The sequence below is a fragment of the Artemia sp. Qi Xiang Cuo genome, chromosome 10 (genome assembly GCF_049724085.1).
Source record: "Artemia sp. Qi Xiang Cuo chromosome 10, ASM4972408v1, whole genome shotgun sequence".
In the NCBI taxonomy this organism is placed as follows: domain Eukaryota; kingdom Metazoa; phylum Arthropoda; class Branchiopoda; order Anostraca; family Artemiidae; genus Artemia; species Artemia sp. Qi Xiang Cuo.
Window position 1 is genome coordinate 56,239,245 of NC_142803.1, and position 22,903 is coordinate 56,262,147.

A 22,903-nucleotide genomic window follows, 5' to 3' on the forward strand; every position below is an offset into this window, starting at 1 on the left:
CTCTCAAAGACATAAGTATTAGATTTTTCGACTATGCTGAACAAAATGGCTATTTCAAAATTTTATCGGGTGACTCTGGAAAAAAATTAACGTGGGCGGGGGCCTAGTTGCCCTCCAATTTTTTTGATCACTTAAAAAGGGCATTAGATAGATAGATAGATAGATTTATTTTCCATATACCAGTAAAATAATTACATAACAATCTACAAATCCCCACAGAGGCTCCCTTGGCCTGTAGGAGGGGGATTATGAAAAGATCAAATAAACATTAAACATTTAAACGCTTAAGATTTAAACAATATAAACATAACATTAATATTTAAACATATAAAAATAAGCATTTGAACTTTTAACATGTAAAGCATTTGCTTCAATAAAAAAAAAAAAAAAAAAAAAAAAAAAAAAAAAAAAAGGAGAGTTCACTAAATAAGCTTTATCAAACTACAGTGAATCACAACATCTATAAAAAAAAGGAGAGTTCACTAACTAAGCTTTATCAAACTACAGTGAATCACAACATCTATATATAAAAAAAAAAAAAAAAAAAAAAAAAAAAAAAAAAAACTATTGGCAGCAATAAAAAGTAAAGAAAATTAATCACATGAAAACAAATATTTTTTTACTAGTCTTTTGATGGTGCCAAACGAGTGGCATTCTCGAGCCGAATCGGGAAGGGTGTTCCATGTCAAATGACACGCAACAAGAGGATTAAAATCGGATTTTATTGTTGGTGCATGGGGAATTTGGATATTTAGAGAACTACGGAGTTGATAATTTGACCGATCAGATACAAAAGAAGACGTAAATCTAAGGGACCTAAGAATATCACCATGGAGCTGAAGAAAAGCGAAAGACGTACAGGAAAGAATATAAAGTTTTTTAATATCAAGTAACGGTTTAGTTGCCGAACGATTTACATCCTGGATAAGATTTATAGCTTTATCATAAGTATTCGAAAGTGGTTTGAGAAAAGAAGGGAAAGTAGACATCCATATGACTGAACAATAGGAAACATAAGAATGAATTAAGCTATGAAATAGGATTCTTAGAATTGGTCCTGGAAAGATATGTTTTAGTTTTCTTAGAATACCGAGGTCTCTGCATACCTTCATTTTAATCAAATCAATATGGTGTTTAAAAGATAAATTTTCATCTAGGAGGATACCTAGGAAACAGACATGGCCATCCTTTGGTGTACTAATAAAGCCTTTGGATATATGAATTTCAGATAATTGAAGACAAGCCTGGGATATACAAGAAAAAACTAAAAAACTAGTTTTAGAAACATTTAAGGCAAGAGAGTTAGCATCAAACCAAATTTAAACTTTCTAGAAGAGGTCCACTAACTTTGTTCAAACCTCATCCTCAGTTTTCTCAGAAGTAATAAGGGTGGTATCATCGGCAAAAGTAACAAGAGAATCCGAGGTATGCAAACTATGGTTATGGGTAAGGGAGACTGCTGGATGACATAGACGACAGCAATAAAGAGGATTTTTATTTCTAACTGCAAAAATTAGGTCAATTATATAAATTAAAACAGTACCGGCCATAAAACTGACCGTTGAGGGACCCCCTGATCAGCACCTGATGGTAATCGAAAAAGTGAATCAACAGAAATTATTCTACCAGACAAGAAAGACTTGAACCAATGAAACGCACTACCTCTAACGCCAAAATGAGAAAGTTAAAATAGAAGAACAATCTGGGTTAAAGAATCAAAGGCTTTACGAACATTTAAAAACAAAGCACCAGGAATCAAATGGGAGCCTATGGCAGAGTGAAGATAATTCAGTAAAACTGCACAAGTATGTTCAGTCGAATGATTTGTTCGAAAACCAAACTGAAAATCGTGAAAAAAATCTTTAGAAGTAAGAAAATTATTAAGACGAGAAAGCATCGCTTTCTCAAATATTTTTCTAAACACAGACAACAAAGAAATTGGCCGATAGTTGGCTGGATCATTTCGTGTCCAACCCCCTTATATAATATGATGACTCGAGCACGCTTGAGACTACTCGGGAAAATACCATGCTGAAAGGAGAGGTTAATAAGTTTTGTTAAGGGATAAAAAATGGAAGGAAGTATGAACTTAATTACTTTAGTAGGAATATTATCAGGGCCAGACGACGAAGAATTTTTCAATCCCATAACAATTTTAGCAATTTCTTTCTCCGTCGCTGGTTCCAAAAACATTGACTTCACAAAAGGTGGCCAAGATAAGACCTGAAGTTGGATCCTGAAGGAGAAGAACTAACAGCAGAAGCGGTCCTTTTACCAATATTTGCAAAATGTGAATTAAATGTATCTTGAACATTCGGTTCACCTTCGATGATTTTGCCGTCGAGATCTAAATCAGAAGGGACTAATGAAAACTGAAAAGACGGCTTACGGACATAATTTATAACCTGCCAAGTCTTTCGTTTATCTTTGCCACAATCTGAAAAACAATTAAAATAATACTGGGACTTGGCCTTTCGACACAAAGAATTATAAAAATTCCTATAAATTTTAAATCGCTGAAAGCAAATAGCTTTCATTGAAGGGCTAGCAGACTTAGAGGCCCTCCAGAGATTATTTTTTCTCCTACAACTCCTAAGGAGACCAGGGGTCATCCAAGGATTTAGAGGAAAAGCATTCTTAGACTTGCGATTAGAAGGTGAAACAGAACAAATATCAAGAACAGCGTCTTTAATAGACTCATAAAAAGTATCAAATAAATTACAAAAATCAGAATCACTCTCAAAACCACCCCAAGAAATTTCTGCCTATCTTGACCTAAGAAGCATCAATTCCACTTCACCAAACATAAACGGCCTCTTACCAGACTCACTAGTCCTCTCAATAGTCGTTTTATCAAAATAGTATCTAGAGTTAACAGCGAAATGATCGGAAATGTCACTCACTAAAATATAATTTCGGATCAATGTGGCCATACAGAAAATATTGTCAATCAGAGATGAGGTACTCTCTGTTATGCGACATGGGATACATACAGAAGGTAAAGTACCTGCGGCAAGCATGGACGACAGAAAATCCAGTTTATATTAAAATCTCCCCTAATAATTAATTCAGTCGACTGTTTTAGGATGGTATCCAGTAGATCATTAAGGGTGTGTAGAAACAGTGGAATAGAGCCACTAGGAGATCGACAAATAGTACCAGCAACTAAATCATTACCTTCACATTTAATATCTACGAAAAGTGACTCAAAGACACCTTCGATATTTCTGGATAAATCCCTTCTAAGAGAATATGGGAGATTATTAGAAATATCCATTTTATAACCTTGCAAATCCAAAAGCATATCATTTTTAGAATCTAAAAAAGTCTCGCATAAACCAACAACGTCAAGTAGCCCATCAGAAACAATCTGTTTTAGATGGTCAATTGAAGAACAAAGACCCTGGATATTCAACTGGAGCACTGAAAAATATCCATCCCGCTTGACAGCCTCCCTCAGACTAGAAACACATTTACTTATTACTGCGTGGTTCACTGTGGTCAAATCACTGTTGACATGTCCGATAGAATTATAGATAATGCTTAAAACATCTAACGGGTTATTTTCAAGCTCAAAAAGTCGTCCTACAACTGGGGGCGTTTCTAATTTGCCATTAAAAAAAGACAATACATTCTACATATGGCATTAAATAATAAAATATACATGCACCAAAAAAAAAAAAAAAAAAAAAAAAAAAAAAAAATAATCTAAGCACAATCCGCGAATGATCGAATCTTTCGTATCATTGATTGACCAGGTGGTTCGTTCAAAATTTGCCCGCGGTCAGTCCATACATTAAATTTTCCGAAACCATCTCTTGCCGCATTTAAAATTTCACGACGCTTTTTTGTTAGCGATTCTGATAAAATATTCCATTCTTTGCTAGTTTAGGCTTTTCTTTGAAAGCAACTCGAGCTAGTTCCACATTTTTGAAGCGTATTAGCACTGGAGACACTTTAGATTGATCGTTAGAGTCATTCAAACTATATCGATAAAAATTTACAATATTATTAACTTCAAAACCAGGGATCAGCATCTTGTCTTTAATGATAACCGATACTTCTTTCTTTAGATCATTTCCAGGCCTCTGCCTTACTCCATTCATCACTAAGCAATCCAACATCTTTTCTTGTTCAAAATCATCCACTTTCGATTCCAATGACAAAATCCTACTTTCCAAGCTTTTAACCATTGCAAATAGTCCTTTGAGTGATTTTTTCTATTTCTTGGAATTTTGGGTTGTAATCAATGGAAATAGCATCATGAATTTTTTTTACTATAATATCAATTGCTTGATTTGCTGTATCAGGGTCTGATAGTTTAGCCTTAACTTGACGGGAAATTCACTTGTGTCCGATTTAATTCATCCTGGGTAAAAGCTATTTTTTGCAGAATTAGGCTAGGTGCCAGTGAGTCTTCTGCAATAACGCTCGCTGGGTTTAATGCTAGATAGGTAGGTGATGACGATTTATAAAATGTCTGGAAACGAATCTAATTCGGTAAATACTTTACCAACATCTTTTTCCGTTCTTTTGCGAGCACTAGAGTTATCCGAAAGTAATTTCAAATTAGACTCTGCCACTTGGTCCTCAGAATGATCGCCGTAGCAAAAAACTGTATATCTCTATAATCCTTTCGCACCACTTTTTGACTGCAAAACAATTGCTGGCCAAGGGGGGTAACTTTTGAAACTAGCGAGAACATCGTCAAAAGGCTTGAATTTTGACATGAGCGTAGCACTGAAAATAAATAATTACTTATCTTTGAGTGGGCCAATTAATCCAGTAATTTGCAAATAATTTCAAGTAATTGCAAGTAGTCCAAGTATTTCAATGCACGATTCAGATCATAATAGTGCTGAATACTAACCCAAAGCCACAATCCATAAATAATCCTTAAGCCGTAATCACATGCAAGTCACTTGTGTAATCAGATTTTAGCTTAATAAATTTCTTTTTACGCAATATCAATTGGCTCCGTGCCTAGGTTTATCCACAAGTAAAAAATTAATCCATGAAATGTACCTTTTGTTTTAAGATGTGAACTGTTCAGAGACTGAATGAGTACTCCAACTTTTAATTTCCGTTCTAATGAGCCTTCTCACGATATTCTAGGAACACTAGGTCGAACAATCACCCGTGGGACAAAAAAAAGCAACAAGTAAGCACGCATCCGTGATATTTTATCTGGGAGAAAATACAGAATTCCACATTTTTGCAGATAGGAGCTTGAGACCTCTACAGTAGGGTTCTCTGATACGGTGGATCTGATGGTGTTATTTTTATTCAGATTCTATTACTTTTAGGGGGTGTTTCCCTCGTTTTTCGAAAATAAGGCAAATTTATTCTGGCTCGTAGTTTTTTATGAGTAAAACTAAACTTGATGAAACTTGTATATTTGAAATCAGCATAAAATATCCAAATCTTTTGATGCAGTAGCGGATCCAGGGGAGGGGCGAGGGGGTCGTGCGCCCCCTAACGTAGTCGAAAGTAGCGTAATTTACTTAATTAACGTAAGTTTGCGTTAATTTAACTTGCTCCTAACGCAAGTTTATTGGACCGACCTCTTTTGCCCCCCCCCCTAAAAAATCCTGGATCAGCCCTTGTTTTGATGTATTTTTTGGCATCAAAATTCCGTTTTGTAGAATTTTGGTTACTATTGAGCCGGGTCGCTCCTTACTTAAAGTTCGTTGCAACGAACTGTTTGACATTGGTAACTTTGAAATACAGTTGTTGTATTTAAAAAACAAGGAGACATGGTACTCTAAATTCAAAATTCTTTGTGTTTAATTGGAAACAGTGGGAAAAAAATCTGATCTTAGTCCACAACACAAGTGGAATGACCTGGAGAAGGAAGGCATGAGCAATTTCAACGCTTGGAATAGTATTCCTGACTCTTACGATCAGCTGAAATAGCTTACGTTTGCTGTTCATTCCCTTTTCGGTTCTGCATATATATGCGAACAATCTTTTTCAAGCATGAACATTTCAAGTATGATCAAGAGTAAAGTGAGAAGCCGTTTTATTGATGAGAATTTGGAATCATGCCAAAAATTAAACACAACAACATACAAACCTGACTGACTCAAACTTTACAAGGAGGCGCAAACATATTGTTTACGCCTCCTTATAATATGTACTAATGCAAACATATTGTTTGCATTAATACATATTTAATAAGTATAAAATGTAGTTTTATGTAGTGCACTACTCAATTAGTGTAAAAAAAAGTCTACTAAACAAGCAGACTAGGCTCTAAATTCTCCAAAAATTGTTGTAATGTTCATATTTGGCTCTAGCTAATAAGTTTGCCGACCACTGGCCTAACGGACTAACCTAATATAATATATAAGTAATTCATCTCGCCTAGAGAAATCTGATTCGATAATCCTCCAAGTGAAGGACTTGAATAGCATCTGGAAATTAGGGTAGGAAATTAGGGACGGGGGGAGGGGAGTGGGATTTTGGAAATACATTTTTTTAGTTATTCTTATTGAAAAAGGAACAAAGTTGCCCCCCCCCCTTCACCCTAAAAATACCCTCTTTGCGTTTTCACTTGCGATAATAGAAGAAAAACCCTTGCCCTCCTATAATTTCGTGAACTACCCCCCCTCCCTCTGACAGTAATATTTAGAGTCAAAATTGCTTTAAAAGCTCCCATAAAGCAATTTGGATACCTATATTTAAGGATAATTTAAGTAGTAAAAGTTTTTTTCGGAGATTGTCGATTTTTTAACTCAATAGCCCCTTAGATTTTTCGACAAGAAATTCTCTGCGAGGTCACTAGCGACTCGTTTCTATATATTGTTTGTATATATTTAAGAAGATCGGAATTATTAAAGTGAATTATAAGACAGTAACAACACATTTAGAGCATAGAATAATAATCTGGTTTATCTAGTTTCTTATATTATATTTCATCATCTGAAAATGCATATACTTTGATGTCTTGCGCATTTTTGCCACTCGGGTCTTATGATATTACACCGGTGAATATGATTACTTTTAAAAGGGTGCTACCCAGCAGAGAGAAAATATTTACCTGAAAATTAACAACTTCGTTATTTTTGATTTGTCAAAAATATAACGTATAAGATTTACGCATCATGCTGCACCGAATAAATATCTTACTATAATGACTATAACATTACTATAATGACTAAATATCTTACTATAATGACTATAACATTACTATAATGAATAAATATCTTACTATAATAACTATGATATTACTATAATGAATAAATATCTTACTATAATGACTATAAAATTACTATAATGAATAAATATCTTACCATAATGACTATAACATTACTTTAATGAATATATCTTACTATAATGACTATAACATTTCTATAATGAATAAATATCTTACTATAATGACTATAACATTACTATAATGAATAAATATCTTACTATAATGACTATAACATTACTATAATGAATAAATATCTTACTATAATGACTATAATATTACTATAATGACTAAATATCTTACTATAATGACTATAACATTACTATAATGAATAAATATCTTACTATTATGACTATAACATTACTATAATGAATAAATATCTTACTATAATTACTTTAACATTCCTATAATGAATAAATATCTTACTATAATGACTATAACATTACTATAATGAGTAAATATCTTACAATAATGACTATAACATTACTATAATGAATAAATATCTTACTATAATGACTATAACATTACTATAATGAATAAATATCTCACTATAATGACTATAACATTACTATAATGAATAAATATCTTACTATAATAACTATGATATTACTATAATGAATAAATATCTTACTATAATGACTATAAAATTACTATAATGAATAAATATCTTACTATAATGACTATAACATTACTATAATGAATAAATATCTTACTATAATGACTATAACATTACTATAATGAATAAATATCTTACTATAATGACTATAACATTACTATAATGAATAAATATCTTACTATAATGACTATAACATTACTATAATGAATAAATATCTTACTATAATGACTATAACATTACTATAATGAATAAATATCTTACTATAATGACTATAACATTACTATAATGACTAAATATCTTACTATAATGACTATAACATTACTATAATGACTAAATATCTTACTATAATTACTTTAACATTACTATAATGAATAAATATCTTACTATAATGACTATAAAATTACTATAATGAGTAAATATCTTACAATAATGACTATAACATTACTATAATGAATAAATATCTTACTATAATAACTATGATATTACTATAATGAATAAATATCTTACTATAATGACTATGACATTAATGACTAAATATCTTACTATAATGACTATAATATTACTATAATGAATAAATATCTTACTATAATGACTATAACATTACTATAATGACTAAATATCTTACTATAATGACTATAATATTACTATAATGAATAAATATCTTACTATAATGACTATAACATTACTATAATGACTAAATATCTTACTATAATGACTATAATATTACTATAATGAATAAATATCTTACTATAATGACTATAACATTACTATAATGACTAAATATCTTACTATAATGACTATAACATTACTATAATGACTAAATATCTTACTATAATGACTATAACATTACTATAATGAATAAATATCTTACTATAATGACTATAACATTACTATAATGACTAAATATCTTACTATAATGAGAATCAAAATGACTTTAGGGAACATAGTTGTTTTTTTTTTCTTTTCAGACCCAAAAGGGTTATTAAAATTATAATGTCTAATATTGTAAACATTGCTATTTGGATTTTCAAAATTTCTCCCTATTAATCCCTATATTAAAATGGCACTTTCGTGCAACAGATGGCAACCCTAATCCTGATTTCTAGGGCTATAATGATAGAATATCTTACTATAATGACTATAACATTACTATAATGAATAAATATCTTACCATAATGACTATAACATTACTATAATGAATAAACATCTTACTATAATGACTATAACATTACTATAATGAATAAATATCTTACTATAATGACTATAACATTACTATAATGAATAAATATCTTACTATAATGACTATAATATTACTATAATGACTAAATATCTTACTATCATGACTATAACATTACTATAATGAATAAATATCTTACTATAATGACTATAACATTACTATAATGAATAAATATCTTACTATAATTACTTTAACCCATTACTATAATGAATAAATATCTTACTATAATGACCATAATATTACTATAATGAATAAATATCTTACTATAATGACTATAACATTACTATAATGAATAAATATCTTACTATAATGACTATAACATTACTATAATGAATAAATATCTTACTATAATGACTATAACATTACTATAATGAATAAATATCTTACTATAATGACTATAACATTACTATAATGAATAAATATCTTACTATAATGACTATAACATTACTATAATGAATAAATATCTTACTATAATGACTATAACATTACTATAATGACTAAATATCTTACTATAATGACTATAACATTACTATAATGACTAAATATCTTACTATAATGACTATAATATTACTATAAAGAATAAATATCTTACTATAATGACTATAACATTACTATAATGACTAAATATCTTACTATAATGACTATAACATTACTATAATGACTATAACATTACTATAATGAATAAATATCTTACTATAATGACTATAACATTACTATAATGACTAAATATCTTACTATAATGAGACTCAAAATGACTTTAGGGAACATTCAAACCCAAAAGGGATATTAAAATTATAATGTCTAATATTGTAAACATTGCTATTTGGATTTTCAAAATTGCTCCCTATTAATCCCTATATTAAAATGGCACTTTCGTGCAACAGATGGCAACCCTAATCCTGATTTCTAGGGCTATAATGATAGAATATCTTACTATAATGACTATAACATTACTATAATGAATAAATATCTTACCATAATGACTATAACATTACTATAATGAATAAACATCTTACTATAATGACTATAACATTTCTATAATGAATAAATATCTTACTATACTGACTATAACACTACTATAATGAATAAATATCTTACTATAATGGCTATAACATTACTATAATGAATAACTATCTTACTATAATGAATAAATATCTTACTATAATGACTATAATATTACTATAATGACTAAATATCTTACTATAATGACTATAACATTACTATAATGAATAAATATCTTACTATAATGACTATAACATTACTATAATGAATAAATACTACTACTACTAACAACTCAACGCAGCATCAAGCCGCCTGAGGCCAACACAGCTACGCACGCTCCTCCTCCACCCCGATCTATTCAAAGCCTCCCTTTATACACCCACCCACGAACTTCCCAGTTCCTTTAAATCTTTCTTTATGACGCCTTCCCACCCCAGACGGGGACGACCTGCTTTCCATTTAGCCCTAGATGGTTGGCCGAAGAGAACAATCTTTGGCAATCTGTCATCCTTCATCCTTCATCCATGAATAAATATCTTACTATAATTACTTTAACATTACTATAATGAATAAATATCTTACTATAATGACTATAACATTACTATAATGAATAAATATCTTACTATAATGACTATAACATTACTATAATGAATAAATATCTTACTATAATGACTATAACATTACTATAATGAATAAATATCTTACTATAATGACTATAACATTACTATAATGAATAAATATCTTACTATAATGAATAAATATCTTACTATAATGACTATAACATTACTATAATGACTAAATATCTTACTATAATGACTATAATATTACTATAATGAATAAATATCTTACTATAATGACTATAACATTACTATAATGACTAAATATCTTACTATAATGACTATAACATTACTATAATGACTAAATATCTTACTATAATGACTATAACATTACTATAATGACTAAATATCTTACTATAATGACTATAAAATTAATGACTAAATATCTTACTATAATGACTATAATATTACTATAATGAATAAATATCTTACTATAATGACTATAATATTACTATAATGACTAGATATCTTACTAAAATGACTATAATATTACTATAATGACTAAATATCTTACTATAATGACTATAACATTACTATAATGAATAAACATCTTACTATAATGACTATAACATTACTATAATGACTATAACATTACTATAATGAATAAATATCTTACTATAATGACTATAACAATACTATAATGAATAAATATCTTACTATAATGACTATAATATTACCGAAAGAATAAATATCTTACTATAATGACTATAACATTACTATAAAAACTAAATATCTTACTATAATGACTATAACATTACTATAATGACTAAATATATTACTATAATGACTATAACATTACTATAATGACTAAATATCCTACTATAATGACTATAACATTACTATAATGACTATAACATTTCTATAATGAATAAATATCTTACTATACTGACTATAACACTACTATAATGAATAAATATCTTACTATAATGGCTATAACATTACTATAATGAATAACTATCTTACTATAATGAATAAATATCTTACTATAATGACTATAATATTACTATAATGACTAAATATCTTACTATAATGACTATAACATTACTATAATGAATAAATATCTTACTATAATGACTATAACATTACTATAATGAATGAATACTACTACTACTAACAGCTCACTGCAACACCATGACGCCTGAGACCAACACATCTACGCAATCTCCTCATTCACCCCAATCTATTCAAAGCCTCTCTTTTTACATCCGCCCACAAAGTTCTCAGTTCCTGTAGATCTTTCTTTATGTTTTCCCCCCACTCCAAACGAGGACAATCTGCTTTCAATTTAGCCCTAGATGGTTGGCCGAAAAGAACAATTTTCGGCAATCTGTCATCCTTCATCCTTCATCCATGAATAAATATCTTACTATAATTACTTTAACATTACTATAATGAATAAATATCTTACTATAATGACTATAACATTACTATAATGAATAAATATCTTACTATAATGACTATAACATTACTATAATGAATAAATATCTTACTATAATGACTATAACATTACTATAATGAATAAATATCTTACTATAATGACTATAACATTACTATAATGAATAAATATCTTACTATAATGACTATAACATTACTATAATGAATAAATATCTTACTATAATGACTATAACATTACTATAATGACTAAATATCTTACTATAATGACTATAATATTACTATAATGAATAAATATCTTACTATAATGACTATAACATTACTATAATGACTAAATATCTTACTATAATGACTATAACATTACTATAATGACTAAATATCTTACTATAATGACTATAACATTACTATAATGACTAAATATCTTACTATAATGACTATAAAATTAATGACTAAATATCTTACTATAATGACTATAATATTACTATAATGAATAAATATCTTACTATAATGACTATAATATTACTATAATGACTAGATATCTTACTAAAATGACTATAATATTACTATAATGACTAAATATCTTACTATAATGACTATAACATTACTATAATGAATAAACATCTTACTATAATGACTATAACATTACTATAATGACTATAACATTACTATAATGAATAAATATCTTACTATAATGACTATAACAATACTATAATGAATAAATATCTTACTATAATGACTATAATATTACTATAAAGAATAAATATCTTACTATAATGACTATAACATTACTATAAAAACTAAATATCTTACTATAATGACTATAACATTACTATAATGACTAAATATATTACTATAATGACTATAACATTACTATAATGACTAAATATCCTACTATAATGACTATAACTTTACTATAATGACTATAACATTACTATAATGACTAAGTATCTTACTATAATGACTATAATATTACTATAATGAATAAATATCTTACTATAATGACTATAACATTACTATAATGACTATAATATTACTATAATGACTAAATATCTTAATATATAATATAGTAAGATATTTAGGCATTATAGTAATGTTATAGTCATTATAGTAAGATATTTTGTCATTATAGTAATGTTATAGTCATTATAGTAAGATATTTAGTCATTATAGTAATTCAAGGTTCAAGGTTTAATTTTAAAATATCTGTACAAAATAGACATAAATACAGGGTAAACGCCGGAGACACAAGGTCGAATGACAAAAACACGGTACAACAATCGGAATAAACCTGTTTGACAACAAAAAAATAAATAAGAGTTATTGCATGACTCACCAATAGACGTGCACCCACCCCAAAAACCCACCGACACCGGGCAAATAACCACCGAAAAAACCAATAAAAAAAAAAAAAAAAACAACGGGCGAATAAGGGTAACCGATGACCGGCATCTCACAGGGCAAAACACCCAACAAAACAATATTATAAAATATACCCAGATTTTCAATATATTATGAATTCTTAAAATTATTTATAAGGATAGAATGAAGTTGCTTTTTTACATTTGGAAGAGATTTGCTGCAATCAATAAATGGTAGATGAAGACACCATGAACCCATGATTGAAAATAATGGCAAGAACCGTGATCTCTGTGCTTAATTTTAGGTGCTGAATGTTCCATTTATGTCGGGTTTCATAAGAATGGGCATGTTGCACAGGGAAAAAAGTATTCGAACGAAAGTACGTAGGTAGTTCCGACAGGTCATATTTTACCTTAAATAAAAAAGAATTGAGGGTGAATATCTGTGAAACAGGCAAAATATTAGTTAGAAGATATAGAGTTTCAGTTTTACTCTTATTAGGATACGAAGACGGTGATGGTAAATATTTCTTTAAAAATAGAAGAGCCTGGTTTTGAAGAATTTGTATCGGTTTCACATGACATCTGAATGTTGCCAAATATATCAGAGGACAATACGTAAGATGGGAATGAACCAACGCAAAATAAATTAGACGTAGGATTTCATATGGAAAAAAATGCTGAAACCTTGCGCATTATACCAACCCCCTGAGCAACTTTAACCCGTAATCTATTACAATGTTCATTATATGACAAGTTTTCATCAATAATAATACCAAGATACCGGAACGAAGTTACCCTCTGAATTTGAATATTTGAAGCATGATCAAATATTGTTGAAATTCCTTGTGCATTCTGCCCAATTCTACTATAAATGATAAATTTGGTTTTTGATGCATTTAGTGACAAACGATTAGCTTTTAGCCATAGAAGAAGTTGTGAAAATACGATTTGCAGCTTCTCATTGAGATTTTCTTCCAAATGTCCAGTAAGTGATGATCGGGTATCATCGGCGAAAAGAACATTCAGCCCAAGGATTTATGTCGCTGATTGAAGGTCATTGAAGTATATTATAAAAAGCAGTGGTCCCAGGATTGAACCTTGCGGGAAACCAATATTTGACAACAGACATGGATCCGAAACTGTGTCGTTGATCATAGTCACTTGGGAGCGACGACTTAGGTAAGATGCGATAAAATCGTGCGCTGGTCCTCGTATCCCACCGTGGTTTAATTTATACAACAATATTTCATGGCTTAACGAATCGAAGGCCTTCTCAAGGTCCAAAAATATACTCGCAGGGATCCATTTTTTGTCCAGACACTCGTGAATAAATTGTACCATAGTTAATATAGCATCCTGCGTACTATGCTCTTTTCTAAATCCATATTGAGTTTTTGAAAAATAATCTTTTGAACAGAGAAAATTATACATTCGATTATAAAAACATCGCTCAATTAGTTTAGAAAAACCCGAAAGAATAGAAATGGGTCTATAATTTGAGCAATTAGTCCGGTCACCACTTTTATATAGCGGTAACACTTTCGCTTTTTTGAAAAAATCCGGAACATTTCGCGATCTAAATGACATATTTATTAAATGACACATAACTTTATTATTACTAGGTAACATGGCTTTAACAATATTGGTCGACGACTCATCAATCCCCGGGGAATTTCCATTATTTAAAAGCTTAGCAACCTTAGCAAGCTCTTCTTGTGTTACCGGAGTTAAAAACAGAATTCTCAGAAAGACTTCCTAGGTACGTAGGATAATTACATTGCCCATGGGACATATTATGTTGGAGCTTATAGATATTATATTATAGATATTATTATTATAGATATTATATTATATTAAAGATATTATATATCTTAAGATATTTATTTATTATATATATATATATATATAATGAATAAATATCTTACTATAATGACTATAACATTACTATAATGAACAAATATCTTACTATAATGACTATAACATTACTATAATGAATAAATATCTTACTATAATGACTATAACATTACTATAATGACTAAATATCTTACTATAATGACTAGAAAATTACTATAATGACTAAATATCTTACTATAATGACTAGAAAATTATTATAATGACTAAATATCTTACTATAATGACTATAATATTACTATAATGAATAAATATCTTACTATAATGACTATAACATTACTATAATGACTAAATATCTTACTATAATGACTATAACATTACTATAATGACTAAATATCTTACTATAATGACTATAACATTAATGACTAAATATCTTACTATAATGACTATAATATTACTATAATGAATAAATATCTCACAATAATGACTATAAAATTACTATAATAACTAAATATCTTACTATAGTGACTATAATATTCCTATAATGAATAAATATCTTACTATAATGACTATAACATGACTATAATGACTAAATATCTTACTATAATGACTATAATATTACTATAATGAATAAATATCTTACTATAATGACTATAACATTACTATAATGACTAAATATCTTACTATAATGACTATAACATTACTATAATGACTAAATATCTTACTATAATGAGAATCAAAATGACTTTAGGGAACATAGTTGTTTTTTTTTTCTTTTCAGACCCAAAAGGGTTATTAAAATTATAATGTCTAATATTGTAAACATTGCTATTTGGATTTTCAAAATTGCTCCCTATTAATCCCTATATTAAAATGGCACTTTCGTGCAACAGATGGCAACCCTAATCCTGATTTCTAGGGCTATAATGATAGAAGGGTTGAGATGGCTAGGGTACGTTCTGCGGATGAAGGATGACAGATTGCCAAAGATAGTCCTTATCGGCTAACAGTCTAGGGCAAAGGAAAAAGCAGGTCGTCCCCAAATGGGGTGTGAGGATGTTACAAGGAAAGATTTAAGGGAAAGGAGAACTTCTTGGGGGGGGGGGGGGGTTGAAGAGGGAGGCTTTATACAGATTGGGATGGAGGAAGAGCGTGCGTAGCTGTGTTTTCCTACGGTGGTTGTGTGCTGCAGTGAGTTGTTGGTAGTATTTCATATTTGCGATCTTAGGGAGCATTTAAATACTAATTCAATTAGTTAGGAAACATTCAATTATTCCTAGGAAACATTCAAATAATAAATTGTAAGAAAATGTGGTTCAGTCCCGCTTTCCAGGCCTATAATGAGAGAAAGGTTGAGGTGGTTAGGGTACGTCCTGAGGATAAAGGATGACATATTACCAAAGATCGTCCTTGTCGGCAAACCGTCTAGGGCCAAACAAAAAGCAGATCATCCCCGGTTGGGGTGAGGGGATACCGCAAAGAAAGATTTAAGGGAAATATCGTGGAAGGGTGAAAAGGGGGAGGGTTTAGATAGACTGGGAATGAGAAGGAGCGTGCGTATCTGTATTGGCCTCAGGTGGTTGGATGCTGCAGTTAGTTGTTAGTAATATTTCAAATTTGAAAAACAAGAAGGCGCAATAAATAAGATTTATTTGGCCGATAGATTTATTCAATAGGGGTATATTTTAGGCCGGCTTTAACCTCCTGAGACCTGACCATAGAAATACTTTTCTGATTATGTTCATTTCTTTGTAGTTGACTTAAAAAAAATCATTTTGACCATTGATCAACTAAATAAAAAAGTTGAACCCCCCTCCCTCCCTCTGGAGGATGTCCACATGAGTAGACATTGTGTCCCTCTTTAGATCAAAGTATAGTAAAAGTCTGTCTTGTCTATTAAAAGAGATATATCAAACCGTTTAAAAAAAAACATTACTGTTCATGAAATTTCTTGAAGCAGTTGTTGTCTCGTGTCAAGCAGAGAATGATTTTACACTGCGAGCACATCCATCTTGACCTTTTGCAGCATCCAGGCCTTCTGCACCGGGCTGCATTCACCAAGTCACAAAATTCTGGTAGATGCAGTGCATCTCTGGCATATGGTGGAGGGATTGGCCTCTTTTTCACACTCAAAACACGGTGTTGAGTTTCACCCAATGGCTCTTCGTTGCTATTTTCTTGACCTCGTGACTCCGAGCTTCCAGAATTGAGCAAAAACTCGGCCACGTTGAAACGAAGATCAATGAGCTGTTTGAGGTCACCGGAAACTTCTGGGCCATGGCCCTTTAGCTCATGAAATGCATTGGCTAGTGCAGTATCCACAAAATGATGAAACAGACACACAGTTAATTTTTTAGTATGCGGCTCAAACCGTTAACAGCTAATCATGTGGTCCACAAGATTTACCCCAACCAGGGAGATGCAGAAGTTGGAGACTTTTCGTGGACATTGACCAACGCGTAAGACTCCTGGCACTTATCATACCATTTGACCTGTGTCTCCTCTTCTATACCTTTGCAGTTTGAAGACAGAAGAACCACTTTGTTATCATACCACTGGGTCACAGCTACTTTTCTATCTGAGCACACAGACATGACAGAGGGTCTTCTACCCTTTCTTTTCATGTCCGTTTCGGTAAAAAGCGTTGGGCCGTTGGCACTCAAACGGTTCTTCATGATAGTTCCGTTCGCTTTTATTTTTATTTCAGCCAGCATATCGAGAAGCTTAATAGAAGAGAAGAATCGGTCAAAATAGATGTATGTACCTTCTGGTAGGGTCTCAGACAAGCGCAGTACGATCCCAGCTGACAAGCCATGTGCTACCAGCTGCTCTCCTAGGGTGGTGGCTCCCTGGTAGATTTGGAAGTCAAGTATCAGCCCTGAGGAGCTGGCAAGGACAAAATTCTTTAATCCAACCGGATTAGGCTTGTTAGGGACATATTGCTTGAGAGTCGACATACCCTGGAAGCGTATCATCTGCTCGTCAATTGAATAGTTCCTGTCCCGTGGCAACTGGAGACAGATATTCCTGAAGTTGTCAAGGATCGGCTGCACCTTCCAAAGCCTATTTTCGTTTTTTTTTTCGTCTGAGATTTCTGAATCAACAACGAACTTCAGGTTCGACCGGATTGTGAAGAATCTGTCTCGAGTCATCTTTTGTGATATGGCTTCCACCCTAAACTTCCCAGACCAGTACATGCGGATCCGAGGAACCTTGAGGTTCCCCATCAGGATGACATACCAACAAAAATTTTCAGCTCGTCTGGAGTTACATTCAAGCTTTTGTGGTGGGCCAACTGATAGTTGTAGTTCATGCAAAAAGCTATACGTTCGAAGAAGCTCTCCGGGTAATATTGCAAAAACAATTGTTCTGTACTCCAATCGGCGTGGTCCTGGAAATGAGCGGGGCCCACGTCCGGGCCACGATGATTATCGAACCGCCTAAACTTCCTCCAGGACAAGGTTGCTGATACTTTGTCAGCCTTCAAGCGTTTGGCACGGGTTGCTAAGGGTGCGTTGTCATCAGATTCTTCACTTTCAACATTTGGAGGAACAGCATAACTGCTTGATGACAGAATGACTGCAACAGCTGGTTCACCGTCAGAGTCTGAAGACGACAAGGAGTGGTTTTTTATCCATTCCTCATCATCATCTAAATCAGAGATGTCCAGGTCACTCTCATCGAGCATTCCAAGGGCGTCATCAAGGGAAACTACAATAAAGGAACAGGTTTAGTAAGCTTGAAACTAATAGCTAGATAGATAGATAGATAGATAGATAGATAGATAGTGATTGGCAAAAGAACTATCACAAACCCTATTGGACCAAATTTACATTTCTTAGTAAAAAAAAAAATACAATAACAAAATAATACAATAACAACAAAGAGTTACCACTGTAACGAAAACACGACAGGTAACAGTCAAAAAACACAAAATACAAAAGTCATAAATATAGGTCATAACTATAAAATATTTTAAAGGTCATAATATAAAAAGGTAAAAAGGGTAACAAATAAAATAACCAAATATTCAACAATGAAAAAATAATATATACAAAATAGTTTAATTTTTAGCAGACTTACGGGTTGTGATTTTGGTTGATTTTATTTGCAAAAAAGGGAATAAAAGTTTTTTATAAAGTAAGGAATAAAAGGGTTTGGGAGACATAAGGGGGGGGGGTGGGCACACTTTACAGGGGTGGCGATTTCTTATGGGTGAGTGGCGGCTAGGTTGTCACCAATTTAGTAAATAAAACAATCATTGGCCTCTGCTATCCCCATTAGAATCAAGATTTGAACTACAAAAAATCAACCCTAGCTTTTTACTCGATTGGAACCGCCTGTCCACAGACGTGGACATGGAGGTTTTCAAGTTCCAAAAGATGGCACTTATCGAACTAACTGCTTTTAAAACTATCTAAGCACTGTCTACAATCAAGAGAGTACACCTGATTTTTCTCAGAACTCGTTCTCACCACTTTCTTTTTTTTTCTTTTTTCTTACCTTGGCTTTTTTTCATCTCCTTATTTTAGCCTTTTCTAGTTTGTAAAAAAAACACTAAAAGTCGCAGAAACTTTCTGAAAAAAATCGTAGATGACTTTCCAGGTCCAAAAAGCATGTTGAAACAACGAAATCTTTGCTAGGTGGCGAGGCCTTTGCACAAAAAATATTTTATGGGGGTGTCCACAGACGTGGACACCAGGTCCCAGGAGGTTAAGAATGGGAATACTTTTAAGATTAATGCTCATTTTGAGCATTTTTAGGCTGACAGATTTTAAGTTCGACAGATTTTCTCACTCCGATGGAATATTTTCAATATTATGTTTGTGATGTTACTTACTAGTTCAATGAATATGCTACTTGACGGCTTGGAAAAACAGATTGTCTTCATTGAGTGTCCATGTTAAAGTAATTTAAAACACTTTGCCAAGAATTCGCTACATTTTCTCAATATTATGATATTAATCAATATTACATTTTCTCAATATAAAAATGTTCAAAATGAGTGTTAATCTTCAAAGAAATCCTAGCTCGAAAGATGGGCAACAATACGGCCGAATTAATTATAAGGCCACAAAAAAACTATTTCTGTCCAGCCCTTAGTTCGTGCATACAACTTTCAATCTACAGTATTGAGATATAAATGTAACGGACAGATAAATTAAATAAATTTAAATAAAAAAATAATGGATGTAATGTAAATATAAAAATAAAAGTAATTTTGTAATACTATTCTTATATAACGGAATTATCGCATTTATAAATAAAATATTACATTTAATATATTAAAAGTAAATGTATATGAAAAAATGAAATAAAGATAACTAGCCGATCCTATCCTTAGCATTTCAGTTAAGAAGAGTTTTTTTTTGCTACAAGCTAAAATTACATCATTCTAAAATTAATATTTTTGAATCAATGATTTTAAATTCTATCCTCTCAATGAAAAAAAATCTAAAAAACTGACAAATTTATAACTTCAACTTAGTCGCGTTAGTAGGGCCTAAGTGCCCATTGAACGCAACCGTATCATCTTCATGAGGTTTACACCCTCCATTTATGTTGAGTGTCAGTGCAGTAAGCAGACAAAATTTGACCTCTTAATAATAATAATAAAAATAATCTAAAAATGAACCAAATTTGTACCTTCAACCAAGTCAAATTAGTAGGGTCCAAGTGCCCATTTAACGTAACCATATCATCTTCATCGGGGTTGTGCGTTCCCATTACGTTAATTACCGATGAAGTAGTCAGACAAACCTAACCATTATAAAGAAAAAAAAATCTAAGAAATGGAACTGGTTTATACTTTCGATCAAATTGAGTTAGTAGAGTCTAAGCGCCTATTTAACATATTCGTTAGGACTAACGTTGTCTTAACATTAGGACCAACGTGACACCCAAGTCACGTTGAGTACAGATATGTCAATCCAATTAACTTTGTCCTTTTAATGTAAAAATGTGCTATGTGCTCCCGCCACGTTGAGTACTGTTACAGTAAGTCAACGAAATATGACCTTTTAATAAAAAAAAAAAAAAAAATCTAAAAATAAACCTAATTTATACCTTCAACCAAGTAGAGTTAGTAGGGTCTAAGCGCCCATTGAACGTAACCGTATCATCTTCATGGGGGCTATGTGCTCCAACTACGTTGAGCACTGGCACAGTGATCCGACGAACTTTGTCCTTTTTAGTCTCATCCAGTTCTCTGATAATTCCCAAATCAGATCGTTGAACATACGAATCGATGAACAGAGCCAGGTTCTTTGCATTTAAATGTTGAACGAAGTATTCCCGGTACACTTGAGATAAATCATGCTGCCTTTCCTGATATCCCTATAAAAATAGAATAAAACATATAAAAATATATTCTTATATTAAAAAACCATACATAAGAATAGATATAAAAAAACCGTATATAAAATAGAACTAAATGTGAATTGTCATTTGTTTTCCACTTTGTTTTAGCAACACTAAACCAGTTTCGAGATTTGAATTTGAAAAGCCGTTAGAACTAAAAAAGATTAAGATCAATAGATTTAACAGTTAGACTGAAAACATGCTCTCTATGCATAATCCTTTTTTTCAGAATTACAAATTTGAAAAATTTTATTAGACGTATCTATTCAGTTATGTTTTAAAGTGTACTGTAAATCGTTAATCTGGTTTTATTTGTTCAAGTATTTTTGAAATGTCATTAATGTACTTGAGCTTCGTAAGTCACCAATGTTGGGACGTTTGGTACAGTTTATAAAATTTTTTAAACCGGATCTTAGACCTTTAAATCGGGAGTTACCCAAGGACGTATAATTTATATCCATATAATTTATATCCCAAGGATGGATGGATGGATGGATATATATATATATATATATATATATATATATATATATATATATATATATATATATATATATATATATATAAATAACTTAAACTTAAAAAACTTAGTTTAAAAAAAAAACTTGAAAAACTCGTACAAATCTGTTTATATGCATTTTTGTTACGTTTATACGAGTCGGACCAAAATTTTCGGGGGGGGGGGAGGGTTCAAACTACTTATTAACCCTCCTGAATACAGCCTTGACAGCCCAACATTTCAGTTACTGTTAAGACATTGAACCGGAAAATAAATAAACACATCTAATTAGTTAAATTAGAGTTTTGAAATTTTTGAAGAAGAAAGTTCCTAGTAAAAGTGATATAAATGCGCCAATTGTAAATAATATAACAATTTTAGGTGTGACTTTTAACACAAAAATGTCATGGATGGATCATGTAAATAATTGTACTAAGAAGGCGAATTGACGTTGCGTAATCTAGTCACAATTCGGCGATTCGTTTTTAGTCGTCTTTCACTGTTGAATTTCTATAAACTGCACATTCAGAGTATTTTAGAGTATGTTTGTTCTGTGTGGCATCCGGGGTTAAGTAAAGAGCAAAGAAAAGACCTTGAGAATGTGCAGAAACGAGCTACCGTGTGATATTAGGTCCGGAATTAATGAATTATGAAGATAGCCTTAAAATCCTAGGCCTAGATGGACTTGATGCCAGGCGACACCAGCTTACAATGGCCTTTAGACAGAAGCTCTTGGAGTCAAGCAGGCATCAAGATTTGCTCCCTGAACCGGC

The 22,903-nt window shown here is 31.3% G+C and overlaps 1 protein-coding gene across 7 annotated transcripts in view; it reads right to left on the bottom strand.

The window, feature by feature from the left end:
• Nucleotides 1–22,903, bottom strand: part of LOC148947921 (protein NDRG3-like) — a 230,895-nt gene that overhangs the window by 36,364 nt on the left and 171,628 nt on the right. For all 7 annotated transcript variants that reach the window (XM_089095556.1, XM_089095558.1, XM_089095562.1 and 4 more), the window contains one exon: nt 21,338–21,607. In XM_089095556.1, the coding sequence (XP_088951682.1) occupies nt 21,338–21,607 (270 nt within the window). The remainder of the gene's footprint in view (nt 1–21,337; nt 21,608–22,903) is intronic.